The sequence below is a fragment of the Monodelphis domestica genome, chromosome 4 (assembly GCF_027887165.1).
Source record: "Monodelphis domestica isolate mMonDom1 chromosome 4, mMonDom1.pri, whole genome shotgun sequence".
NCBI classification, from domain to species: Eukaryota; Metazoa; Chordata; class Mammalia; order Didelphimorphia; family Didelphidae; genus Monodelphis; species Monodelphis domestica.
The window spans coordinates 224,843,578-224,857,782 of NC_077230.1; the positions used below are offsets into that span (position 1 = coordinate 224,843,578).

The 14,205-nt window shown below is 39.4% G+C and overlaps 1 protein-coding gene across 8 annotated transcripts in view; it reads right to left on the bottom strand.

Annotated features, from left to right (window-relative positions):
- The window catches only part of GRAMD1B (GRAM domain containing 1B), a 352,537-nt gene that overhangs the window by 183,348 nt on the left and 154,984 nt on the right, over nucleotides 1-14,205 (bottom strand). For all 8 annotated transcript variants that reach the window (XM_056794185.1, XM_056794187.1, XM_056794188.1 and 5 more), the window contains one exon: nucleotides 12,967-13,044. In XM_056794185.1, the coding sequence (XP_056650163.1) occupies nucleotides 12,967-13,044 (78 nt within the window). The remainder of the gene's footprint in view (nucleotides 1-12,966; nucleotides 13,045-14,205) is intronic.

Below are 14,205 nucleotides of genomic sequence, written 5' to 3' on the forward strand. Positions count from 1 at the left end.
CTTTTTTCCTTGCTCTTCATTGAACTAAACTCCTTCCCTCTTTCTACTGTTAGGTCTTCTTTTAAAAACCTGCTCTGAATAGATCCCTCTGCTCCCCTCCTCAGTTCTATCATTTGATATCAAAACACAGCCCATAACTAACTAGCATTCCTCCTGAAACACGAGCGCCACCAAACTCACCTTCCCCTATTTAGATCCCCAAGAGAACCCCAAGCCGGAGGAAAAGCAAAGAAGCCCTGGTATCCCTTGGGAGCCCCTGGCACCTACTTGGCTCGTCGGAATGACAGCTTCTTCCTCAGGGATGAGACATGGTAGTGGCAGGCCTGTCTCACTGCTGTACTGCAGGACACAGTCTCTGGGTGAAGATTCTGGACCATGCTGAGGCAGCTCAGGGATGAATGGACCACATGGCAGGACGGAGCTCAAGGGGGAAAAGAGCCACTCAAGAGAGTCTGAGAGGATGCTGCTGCTTCATCTGCTCCTGGCAGGACAGTCCTCTCCACCCCCTCCTAGCCCACGTCTAAAACAAGCAGGTAGTGGAACCAGAGAGCGTGAAGTTCAAAAATATTAATTGCCCTTATGGTTCCTGGAGGAAGCAGAGTCCAGGCCAACTGCTTCCCCCATCACTCAACATCTGGCATCCCCCTGGATGTTCCCTGAGTTCCATCCCTTCTTTCGTCCTCAGATAAGGAAGGAGAGAGCTGTACCTACATGTGATGTCAGCTAGGTGGGAGGGGTGGGGAGGGCCGGCGGGCACAGCTCCCCAGGGGTTTGCAACTTGGCTTCTAACACAAAGCTAATGGAAGAAATCACCTGAGTGTCCATAGGACTAGAGGGAATTCAGACCTCAGCAGAGGCCTGGCAGGTGCATGTAGGTAGATAGCTCTGAAAATCTGTTATTTTGAGATACAGAAAAAAAAGCATTCTTTCCAATGAAAAGTCATCTAATCCAGTGGCCGAACCCTTTTGGGGGATGGGAATGGGGGGGGGGGCCAGATCCAAGTTCCATTTCTGCTCCTCACTTGCTGTGTCCTCCCTTCCTGCAAGAATAATTCATTCCTACCCTATATAGACAACATAATAATTAGTATCATATATGAGAGGTGCTTGTATTTTGAGATCTGAAGCATAAAGGTTCTACAGAAATCCAAGAGATTCCTATCATGTGTGGACCTTATGTCAAGCTACACCGTCTCTGAATTATTTTGCTCCCATTTTATTTCCATGTGACAGGGTTCTACCTCTTCATGTATGATGACCACGTATGGTAAAATGTAGTTAATCTCAAAAATCAGGAGAGAATGAAGGTCTAATGATAACACCTTACCTGTCTTCAATTTGCCAAAAACTCATTGGATGACTCAGGGTCATCATAACATATCTTCTCTGAATCAAATGAGATATACTTGCAAAGTCCTTCGCACAATGCCTGGCACACAGGCTCATTCTTTTCCCTCCCCTTCTCTTCTCTGGTTTCAATTTTCCTGAAGGAAAAATAGCTGAGACCCAGGAAACTGGGTAAAAGTATTCATATACCCAAAAGTATTTATTAAAAATTGGCTTGAGTTTGTTTATAAAGGAGAAAAATGTTAGAGCAAACTTTCTTGGGGTGTGTGCATATTTTCTATTGGAGGGGTAGCATAGAGAAGAGGTGGGATTTAGATACCTTGGTTCATAAGCAATCATGGTTATCCATTCAGCTCAACATTTGCAATCAGCTCTGAAGGGTTCAATATGTACAAGAAATAAAGTGGAATGGGAAAGTAGATAGAATACTCCTGGAATTACAAAGACCTTGGGTTCAAGGCCTGCCTCTAACGCATATTGGATGTGAGGTCAAGGGCAAACCTTTTAATCTTTAAGTCAATTTGATTTCTCAATGTCCCAAGAAACTCTAAAATTGCTGGAGAGTTGCCAGTTGATGACAGTAAGAGGAGTTTCCACACGTGGAGTTGCCCAAATGCATGAAATCACAGGTCCAGATACCCCTCTCCTTTCCTATCCTGCTCCCCTCAAAACACACAAAATATATATTTTTATCCCTTTCATATCACAGGGGTTAAAAGCAAAGTGTCCCTACAATCTGGAAAATCTGGAAATTTTTTGGCTCTTTCTTTGCACCAAAGAAGAGGTTTGAAATTTTCTTGGGTGATATGGTATCTTATTGTAAATTGTGGGTTAAGCATGTATTTCTGAGTTCCTAAACTTTTTCTTTGTTGCTTGATGTCCTCTGTGGCTTCTCCCAAATCCCCTAAAACTTTTATTTAATTTCTTATGCTGACCTGTGATATATTGACACCATAGCAGGAAAGGTCATGATGTGAAAGGGATATTCTCAATCCAGTATTATCATAATAAAACATCTGCCATAAATAAAACATCTGCAGGACAATCAATGGACCCTTTCCACAGACTGGCCAAACAGCTGAATGGTATTCATCTAGTCTCCAAGGTCATCCATCTGCCTCAGTTGGGAAGATAAACCACAGAAATACAAAGATCCTATGAGCAACTAGACCTCTTTAGTCACAACCAGCAGCCTAAATTTTCAAAAAAAATTCCAGTGCTTTCATTGAAATTAGGGAGATGAGTTGATGTTTTCTACTCTCCAATTGGTAGTTGAAAGCCTCAAACCCCATCCTTTTCATTTACTCCATGAAGTACTCCTTAGTCTTGTGATAAGCTCCTCTCTTTTTTCCCTGGCAAACTAAGTTCTAAAACACATCTACTCTCTCCCATAAGCTAAAAATAGCCAATACTTATATAATACATTTTTACTTTTGCAAAATGTCCTAAGAGGCTATTGGTTAATCTGATCTTCACAACCATTTAAAGATAAAAGTCATGGCAGTATTATTGTTGTTATCTCTATTTTACAGAAAGGAAATAAAGGCTCAAAGACTAAGTAGTAGGGCCAAGACTCTAACAAATCCTTCTGATTCTAATTCCTGGGCTCTCTATACCATGAGCATTTGGCTCTGTGATCAAGAGGACCTGTGTCCAAATAGAGCCTAGGATGCTTACTATTTCAGTGACTAGACAAGTCACAACCTTTCTAGGATTCAATTTCCTTATCTAGAAAATGAGGTGTTTGGATCAGATCTCAGGTCCTTTTCAGTTCCATATCTAAAAGCCTATGATCTTCCATACAGCTGCTATGGCAGATTCCTTCTAATACCAATTCCATGCATTTTCAGTGGTTGTCTCCCACGCCTGGAATTCTCTCCCTCTTCCCCTCTGCCTCCTAGCTTCCTTTAAGTTCCAGGTAGAACCCCACCTTCTACAGAAAGCCCTTCTCAATTCCCCTTAATGCTAGTAGTGCCTTCCATATGTTAATGATTTCCAATTTATCCTGTATGTAGTTTGTATGTAATTTTTGCATGGCTCTCTCCCAATAGACTGAGTTCCTTAATTCAGTTGAGGTTGTCTTTTGCCTTTTTTTTTTTGGCTTATGTCTCTAGCGCTCACCACAGTGCCTGGCACATAGTAGGTGTTTAATAAGTGTTTATTGACTGACCCAAATTTATTTTCTGAGACCACCCTGAAAGGACAGAATTCTGGAATAAAGAAGAAAAACTTTGCTGGGAAACCCTTAGACTTGGAGACCACTCTGGAGTAGTTTCCCACCTTGGAAGGCCATGGAACAATTCTTCTAAACTTTAATATTCCATATATTCCATGTCCTACACAAGGGAGGAAATCAGAAAAAAAAAGTTCTGTCTATTATCCAGAAATTATGCAAATGTCACACAAAATAAAATATACCTTTAGGCATATGCATTTTTGTTCACTTTGAAGAATCAAATACAATTTAATTTGAAGTCAACTAGACCACTGGAGTGGAACTTAGAAGTTCTTGGCCTGATTCTGCTATTCATTTGCTGTTATTTTGGAGAAGTCAAGTAATTTCTCCGGGCTTCAGTTTCTTTGTCTATAAAATGTGAGGACTGGACTCAATGATCTCCAAGAATTCTTTCTACAATAATAAATAGTCCACGGAGAGAATATCGGGGCAGAGAGACTAGATAACTTATTCTGAAGTCCATCCCAGGTCTAACCTTAAAGGCTCTTCACAACCTGGTCCCAACCAATCTTTTCACTTACTAAACACATCTACTCCTCTTCCCATACACTCCCAACCCAGCCAGAGTGGCCTTTCTACAGCTCCTCTTACATGGCACTGTCTCTCACCTTTTTTACTGCCTGTTTCCCGGGTCTGGAACTCACTCCCTTCTCACCCTCAACTCTGAGGATCAATCGCTTCTCTTTCCACATGAAGCCTTTCCTGATTCCCACCTGCTTCCCCACTGCACCTCCAGCCACTAGTGCCATCACCTTGTATCTATTTTGTACCAGTCCATTTATGTACCTGTTGCCATGTCCTGCTCCTGCCCCTAGGCTAGAAGTAAGTTCCTTGAGGGCAGGGATTGGCTTTGCTTTTGCTTTTGAATCTCTAATACTTAACTGCCAACAGTGTCTGGCACCCAGTCACACAAGGTGCCACACACTGGCCCGTGGCATAAACAAGCTTATTAATAAATGCTTGTCAATTGAATTATTCTATGAGAATGTCCATTACTGGGCATGTGTCTACGTGCCTACAAAATATTCTTTTTTATGCAATTGCTTTGAAAGAAGGGTTCTCCTGGGGTAATGCAACTTGTAGTAGAAGGCTGGCACTGATTTCCAGATGCCACATTCTCTTTATATTACCATGTGGGGAAAGAAATACTTTGCACTAGTATTGGGGGTACACTAAGTTCTTGGGTAGCCTATTGGGGGTAATATAACATAGTAGAGGCCACCAAGGCATTGAGAGAACACCCCTAATCTCTGATGCCATTGCCAATCTCTCTGTGATCCTACGACACTGCTTGCTCCTGCATCAACCCATCCCAAAACAGAGTGCAAAATTGTTCTAGATGGGAGAGCATATTAATTGGATGGAAACATATTAGAGGAAGCATTAGCTACAAAGTGTAAGTGTTTATTTGGAGCCGAGCCCTTGATGGGTGATTAATAAACACTCCAGAGACCCCATGGTCTCTCTGGAAGAGAAGGAAGGCGCACAGGCAGAAGAAAGGCTTCATTCATGAGGGCCATGTTGAATACCAGCCATCCCAGAGTCTGAATAGGTTCTAATGGGATTCCCATGATGGAAAGGTGCTTCAACTTGTAGTCTTCCCTTGCCTATCCCAGCAAACAGGAAGGAACAGAAATGTAACTACTTCCCAAGCAAGAGCAACTGGGCTTATACCCATGAATTAAGGGGATCCTAAGATGAAGAAGAATCTTCGGGACTAAAGGAAAGATGAAGACTCTTTTTTAGAGTTTTATCTGAGCAATCACAATTTTAATTGATACTACTAGACTGGATCCATAGCCTATATAATCTAAAATATCAGCTTGTAATATTTAGAATTTAGTTCCTTCAACCTCCTTATTTAACAGATAAGGAAACTGAAGCCCAGAAGCAACTTACTTGAGGCCTCAAAATAAGTTATAAAGTTAATATTCAGACCCAGATTTACTATCTAAATGCAGAGTCTCTTCTATCAGACCTCCCATCACTTTGTATCTAGCTTTGTGAAATATAATGTTTTTTTTTAATTATTGCCAAGATCTAATGCTAATTTTGTTGGTTTGGTTTGTAATACCTGAACACATACAAAAACAATTTTTAAAAAGTTGTCTTTTTCAGAATGTACTGAAGTGTGCTTGATAGTTAAAAGAAAACCCATAGACCCTAAATGGAAACAAAAATAACAAAGGAGGAGCCACAAATCTGGACTTTTGACATATTTCTGTAATTCCTCTTAGTCATAAGAAGAATTCAGCTCTTAATCAGCCTTCTACTTTATAACAAACTTCAGAAAGAGGTGTTACCTGTGTATGGCATAGTGGAGCATAGCTCAAAGTCAGAAAAACCTGAGTTCAAATCCTACCCCTAAAACACCGTGGCTATATACCTTGCCCTCTCAATGACCAAATTGCAGAGAAGAAACAGACCTAGCCTGCTAGAGGGATTCTTCCTTATTCCAATGCACTCCAAGATCTAGCCTTTAAATCCTGAGTATCTAATAGCAATTGATCAATTGATAAGGCTTAATAAGTGCCTATTATATGCTAGGTGCTAGGAAGACAAGGATAAAAAAGAAAGAGAGAGAGAGAGAGAGAGAGAGAGAGAGAGAGAGAGAGAGAGAGAGAGAGAGAGAGAGAGAGAGAGGAAGAGAGGGAGGGAGGGAGGGAGAGGAAGAGAGGGAGGGAGAGGAAGAGAGGGAGGGAGGGAGGGAGGGAGGAAGGAAGGAAGGAAGGAAGGAAGGAAGGAAGGAAGGAAGGAAGGAAGGAAGGAAGGAAGGAAGAAAGAAAGAAAGAAAGAAAGAAAGAAAGAAAGAAAGAAAGAAAGAAAGAAAGAAAGAAAGAAAGAAAGAAAGAAAGAAAGAAAGAAAGAAAGAAAGAAAGAAAGAAAGAAAGAAAGAAAGAAAGAAAGAAAGAAAGAAAGAAAGAAAGAAAGAAAGAAAGAAAGAAAGAAAGAAAGAAAGAGGGAGGAAGGAAGGAAGGAAGGAAGGAAGGAAGGAAGGAAGGAAGGAAGGAAGGAAGGAAGGAAGGAAGGAAGGAAGGAAGGAAGGAAGGAAGGAAGGAAGGAAAGAAGGAAAGAAAGAAAACAATTCTTACTCTTCAGTAATTTAATTTCTTCTTCTTGTTCAGTATTTTTTTTCAGTCATGTCCAACTCTTTGTACTCCCATTTGATGTTTTCTAGGCAAAGATACTTCAGTTGTTTTCCATTTCCTTCTCAAGCTCATTTTACAGAGGAGGAACGGAGGTAAACCAGGTTACGTGACTTACCCAGAATTTAGTAATGTCTGAGACCAAATTTAAACTCAGCTCTTCCTGACTCTAGGCCTGATGCTCTATCCACTTAGTGTACATATATAAGAATCTACAGAATACATATAAGAGTCTTAGGTAACTTACAAAGCAAGTCACAACCTCTCCGGGTTCAGATTTCACCAAGATTGTAAATTTACTAGAGCATAAACAAAAAGAACTTTTCAGTCTTGGTAAATTATCTTCTTAACAGGAACATTCCAGGTTTATATTTAACTCATGCCCTCCAGTACAGGAAATGAAGCCCAGGTGACAAATTACTGAAATCTTTGATTCAAGGACAGTCATGTAGAACCATCCCTGCCACCTGGACTCCTTGTCTGACTCCTCACCCTCAGTGCTTAGGAAATATCTGGCCAGAGGTAAAGTGAGTGCTCTGCACTTACATCCATTTAGTCCTCTCTGTGGTCACCTTTCAGGATTGACTGACCAGAAATTGAGTGGAGGAAGGTAGACTTTCATGCCGAGGCTGTCTCTCCCATGGCCCTGGTCACTGATAAAGTTTAGAGATGGAAAGGTCCTTAGACATTATGTAGTCCCCCCACATCTTACATAGGAGGAAACTGAGGCCCACAAAAACTAAGTAATTTGTCTAAAGCCATGTAAGTAGTAAGCTACAAAGCCCAAATTCCAACCTGTGTCTCTGCCTCCAGACCTAATACTATATAATCTCATAACAAATAGCTTTTAGAAATGGATGAGGCCTCTGGTGGCACAGTGGATCAGGTTCTGACTGGAGTCAAGAAGACCAGAGTTCAAATCTGCCCTCAGAAATTTACCAGTTGTGTGACTTTGCTAGTCCTGCTTTAACCTCCCTAAGACTCAGTTTCCTCATCTGTGAAATGGGGATAATGATAGCTCCTAGAATTGTTATAAAAATCAAATTAGATAATATTTGTAAAGTGCTTTGCATACTAAACTATATATATATATATTACCACTAAAAATACCATATACTTTTAATTTTATACATACATATTTTATTTTGTGAATACATAAAGTACTATATTTGTTAGCTCTATTATGATTTTCCTTTCATCTTCATACCTTCCAAACAAATTACCACAGGTGCAAATTGCCAGCCCTGTGTTAAAAATAAGATCTCCTATTCTCCTTTTTGGCATCTGTAGGACCAAAGACTTTAGTTCCCAACAAGAAGCAATATTTTAAAAATTCTTTTCAAGGAAAGCAATGCATTTGAGTTAGAAGAGTTATGGAATTGTCCAATGATCAATTCCATTGAGCAGAAAATCAACCAGACATTAATGTCACATCTGCAAAGATCCCAGAAGACCAAAAAGAGGAAAATAAACCCATTTTAAAATAAAATAAGTAAATATAAAAGGAATTCATTCATTCATTCAGTAAGCAAGCATATATTAAACTACAACTCTGTGTTAAGGATTTTGCTAACCCCGGGAAATAAAAAGCCAAAACCAAATCTGTCTCTTCTTACCCTGCCATCAAAGAGCATACAAACCATTAGAAGCAAACATTTACACAGAAAATACAGAATTGCAAATGTTAATTATTTATGTATACAAACACACATAATGTTTGTATTTATTTTGTGGTGTGTGTTGTAGAGTGTGTGTTTGTATAGGTGGCTTGGTGGGTAGCGTGCTAGGACTGAAGTTAGGAAGATCTGAATTCAAATTTGACCTCAGATACTTATCAGTTATGTGACCCTGGGCAAGCCACTGATTTATCTTTGCCTCAGTTTCCTCATCTGTATAATAAACTAGTGAAGGAAATGGTAAACCGTTGCAGTATCTTTTCCAAGAAAACTCCAAATGGGGTCCCAAAGAGGCAAACACAACTAATGACTGATCTATCATATCCATCTTTCCATCCATCTATCTATCCATCCATCCATCTATCTATCTATCTATCTATCTATCTATCTATCTATCCATCCATCCATCCATCCATCCATCCATCCATCCATCCATCTATCTATCTGTCTGTCTGTCTGCCGGTCCATATATCTATCTATACACACACATTAGATACAAAGTAGTTGGGGAGAGAAGAATACTAGTAACCAGATGGCTCAAGATGGCAGCCATTGAGTTCAAAGTTAAAGGTGGCTAGGGATTTTAGGAGGCAGAAGGAAAGAAAGAGTACATTCCAAGCATGGGGAATGCCTACACAAAGGCATAGACTAGATATAGGAAGTCATAAACAAGCAATAACAAAACAGAGTGTAGGCAGGAAAGAGAATAATGTGTAATAAACCTTAAAAATAGGCTGTTGGCAGATTAAGACCTTTGAAATGGCATGGGACCTCTGAGGATATTATAGGTAGGTACGTAGAAACTATAAACTGGTAAGGTTAATTTTGAGAAACAAAGTGTTACAGTAAAAACATCACTAGACTTGGAGTCAGAGAAACCTGGGTTCAGATCCCACTTTCTAACACATTAGCTCTGTGGTCACCAGAACTTTACTTAATTTCTCTGAGGAGAGTTGTTTTTAACTATAAAATAAGAACATCTGTAGATCCAATCTTACAGGGTTGTTGTGAGACTCAAATGAGAAGATGCGTGTAAATTACACTGCAAGTCTTCTTATCTAGCAAAAAGTAATGAATGAGTAAATTAAAAAGTTAGCCTTAGAAAAAGGGGCAGCAAGATAACTGTAAGGAATGCATGATGAATAAAGCTCTCCACAGCCAAAAAAAGAAAAGTTGGAATCTGATTGCAGAAAAAAGCGTGTCATCTTCCACTTTAGTTCCTTCATGAGGTTGGTTTTTTTAATTATATGTGTCTTCTATCACAACACGAGCATTATGGAAAGTTATTGCATGAAAGCACTGGTATAATATAAATTGGACTATTTACCACCTGGCAAGGGAGGGGGAAGGAGGTAGGGAGAAAATCTGAATCCTAAAATGTCAGAAAGTAATTGTCAGAAATTCTTTCTACATGTAATTTAAAAAAATAATACATTTTTTAAAAGAAAAAGGGACATCTAGGTGGCACAATGGATAGAGATTGATTCCACATAGCCTAGAATCAAAAAGACTCATCTTCATAAATTCAAATCTGGCCTCAGACACTTTCTAATTATATAACCCTGGTTGAGCCTCTCAATCCAATTTGTCTCTGTTTCTTTATCTGTAAAATGAACTGGCAAAGGAAATGGCAAAGTATTCTAATTTCTTTGTTAAGAAAGCCTCAAGGATAGGAAATGCCTGAAACAACTAAATAGCAACAACTTAGAAAAAAGAAACAGATGATCACTAGGTTCACTATGAATTCATCATGTTAAAATAACCTAATTTCCTGTTTTCATAAGACCAATTGGATGTCAGATACCTTGAAATGAAGATTCATTATACTTCCTCTGAATTCCAAATGCCCCAGAATCACAAAATCTCAGAACTGGGTGGGTGGGACCTTGGACCAGAGAGACCATTTAATCTAATCCGAACAAGAATGTATTTTACACGTTCCATATAAAGATGTTTTGGGTAGAAGACATACAGTTTTCTAGCAACCCAAATATGTCCCTTTATAACTTTCTGTTATAGTTCCTAGCTCTGTTTCCTATGACCAAACAGTGCAATGCACTTCTAATCCATTTTCTATATGGTAACTATCTTCATATATTTGAAGACTACTATCATATTTCTCCCCCCCAAAAGTCTTCTCTCCTCCAAACAATCCTCACTTAGCAGGAGTAAGAGGCATATATAGCCTTTGAAGTGATTCCCACCTTATCAGTGGTTCCTTTCTAGAACCTGGTGTCCAGAAATGAAGTCAATACTCCAGATGGGAACTGACCACAGGAGAGTAGAAAACTTTTTTCTCCCTAGTCTTAGGCTCTTAGTGAAGCCTAAGAAGACCACATCAGCTTCCCTAGTTGCTCAAGTCTTTTCTGATATGCTTATGGATGAGATAGAGAAACACAGATAAGATGACCGAACAATTAGTATCCAGAGAATGCTTTTGAACCAATCTCTGTCCTCCAAAAGAAGGTCACTGCTCTGGGCTCTGATCTGGGCCCTATCCTGTTCTGTTCAACAATTTTTGTCAATTACTCTGATGAAAACAGACACAGAAGTCACACTTCCTAAATCCACCAATGACTTAAAGTTGATAGAAAGATTATTAATATGTTAAGTGACAGAATCAGAACACAATTTTTTTTTAACAGACTGCAATACTGGAGCAAAATCAACTATTTTAAATTTCACAGATCCTGCATTTTGCTTTTAAAACATCAAACGTATCAATACAAGATAGGAAAAGAATTGGTTTGATAGAAATTAGTAAGAAAAGAATCTGGGGACTTTTAGTTGGTCAATAAAATTGGCTACTAAAACATTTAGTTGAGAAAATTTAATATTTATTATTAATATTTCTATATGAAATAATTTTCCTCTCCCAAGCTAAGATTACTCTCAATCCCCCAAGGTATCAAACTGGGCTAGGGACCTTTTGTCTTTTCATAATATCTTGGAGGGATTAAAGACGATGCTGATCAGCCATGGTGAACTTTGGCCCATTTGAAAGCAAGTTGGGCCAGCCACATGGCTGGTGAAAGGGTATGCTGGCATTTTCCTTATTTAAGCAAAGACCCAAGTCTAAAAAGAATTCCACCAGCACTCATGCAGTACTTTAAGTTTTGCAAAGTACTAGAGGGGTCCTCACAACAAGGTAGGCTGCCATTATTCCCTTTTTAACATATGAGGAAACGGACTGAAAGAGGTTAAGGGACAAACGTAGGGTTACACTGTAAAAGTCTGGGTCAATATTCAAATTCAGTTTTTATGTGTTCAGTAGTTTTTCAGTCATGTCCAACTCTTCATGACCCCATTTGAGGTTTACTTGGCAAGGATACTGGAATGATTTGCCATTTCCTTCTCTAGCTCATTTTACAAATGAGGAAACTGAGCCAAACAGGATGAAGAGACTTGCCCAAACTTACACAGGTAATAAGAAGCTGAGGCTGGATTTGAACTCAAGAGAATGAGTCTTCCTGGCTCCAAGCCCAGAACTCTATTTACTACACTACCTAGCTGTTCAGATCTCCCAACATCCAAATCCATCTAACCAACAATGGGATTAGTTGCCTAATAAAGTAAGGAATTCCATTGTCTCTAAAGTGTTCAAAAATAGATTGGAAACCCCTTTAATAGGGACAGTGCAAAGGGGATTCCTGAACTGAATGGGATGTTGTTATACTACATCCATGAGGTTCTTTCCAACTGGGACACTCATGATTCAATGAATTCCTTCTCCAGTAGTACCTGATTGTCAGGCCTCTGCCTGCTCATCACCAAAATTAAAATCATGTAATTCATCCTTTCAGACAGGTTATACGAGATGACACTAGAGTCTGCAGGGATAGACACTAATCATTCTTGTGAAGATGCTTAATCAGTTGTGACCATGGCTTTTCTTTAATTCCCCTCAGACCAATCTACTATCTCTCTTTTACTGTATTGTGAGTTTCTAGGACCTCTCTTCTGTTACCCTGAGAACTAAAGCCCCTAGCTCCACTTCTTCTCCCTCTGGATAGCTAGACCTTCCTGAGAGATTAAGAAATGCTTCAGTGCATGTATTTTGAAGCCTTAAATTTCAAGCCCACTTTTACCCATAACCCATTTTAACCATGGCTCAACAGGTCATTCATTGGCTACATTCAGGGTACTTCATTTAAGGTCTGTCCTGTGAGGGCATTAGATTTACGGGGGCTTGTTCCAAAATGACAATATTTAGGATCTGGGTGTACTCTAATCTATGTTTGATAACTGATGTTCTAGAAATAAAAATCAGGAAAACCCTATTAGATATTTCAATATCCTATTGGCTCTTAGCTCTCAACAGCAGTATAGATTACCCTGTATTGCTTCATGTATTTCTATCTTGTCTCTGCAAGTAGATGTGAGCTCTTGGAGGTGAATACCTCTCCAGCATCTCTTCCAGTCCTTAATGAGATGCTGAATACATGGTAAGAATGCTACAGCTACTAACTGGTGAATCTAAAACCTTCCTACCACCCATACCGAATCCCTACCCTACCCTCAAGGTCTCCCACACAAACTCCCAAATACAGGCTGAACATACCTCTCCTCCCGTACCCGGGGGCTCAGGAACCTGCTTGAATCATCCTCATGACTGCTCTGTTGGCTGCTTTGCTGACTGCTGTGGAGAGAGACACACAGACAGAAATAAGCTGTCAAAGTTCTACTCAGCTCAGTGGAGCTCGACTCAGTTGGACACATCCGATGTAATCAATGGATTGGAAAAAGGAAAAAATCGTAAAATGCAATTCTCTCTGAATTTAGCTACTCAAGTGCAATGAAAGATAGTGGAAGCCTGATAAGCAGTATTTAGCACTTCTTGACACAGAGTAGGCACTAAATAAATGCTTACTAGTTTACTGACAGTGATGCCAAATGATATCACTCCAATGAGACCTCAATCCATTTTACCCACCCTCCTATCCTTTGCTTTTGGAGTCTGGGAAAAGGTATCTATTCTTCCACACCAGGAAATAAGTTTCACGTGCCTCAGTTTCCAATACATAATAGAGAATCATAATCCTTATTTCTCCTCTCTCTTACACAGAAATGCACAACACTATGTGTAGAACTCAAGCAATCCAGGGACTAAAAAGGGTATCATGAAACCATCTCACATATTCCCCTGCATCTAAGAAAGACCATGACTAGTCAATCTTAAATTAGGTTCTGATACGGCAGATAGGTGGCACAGAAGATAGAAACCCAGGCCCAGAGTCAGGAGGACCTGGGTCTGGCTCAGACACTCCCTAGATGTGTGACTCTGAGCAAGTCATTTAACCTCATTTGTCTATTCCTTGCATTTCTGTTTTAAGAGTTCTTACTAACACAGAAAGTAAAGGTTTTTTTTTTTTTAAGTAGGTACAGGCAAATGAGAAAAATGGTCTCCCTACATTTAAACTTTTGCAGTTTTAACCCTGTCATCTCTATTTAGCATATTTTAAACTTTCAAAGGTCTTCCAGATGTTGAAGCTTTATTTTATGTTGCAATTCAATTGCAAGTAGATAATTTCTAAGACTCTCTCCAGATTCAGATTTACTATCCTATGACCTTTCCAAACAGCCTCCTTAAAAATGAAGATACTGCCAGAATCTTCATTATAGGAATCCACTATAAAATTTATAAAGCTCATTTATTAATTATTCAAAACAAACATAATATACAAACATCTGATACTCTGGACAACAGTACCAATAAGACCCATCACAGCAAATACCATTCCAATGGAAGGGTCTAGATAAAAATTTCTCTCAATGTCCAGGTAGATTACCTATGGTACCT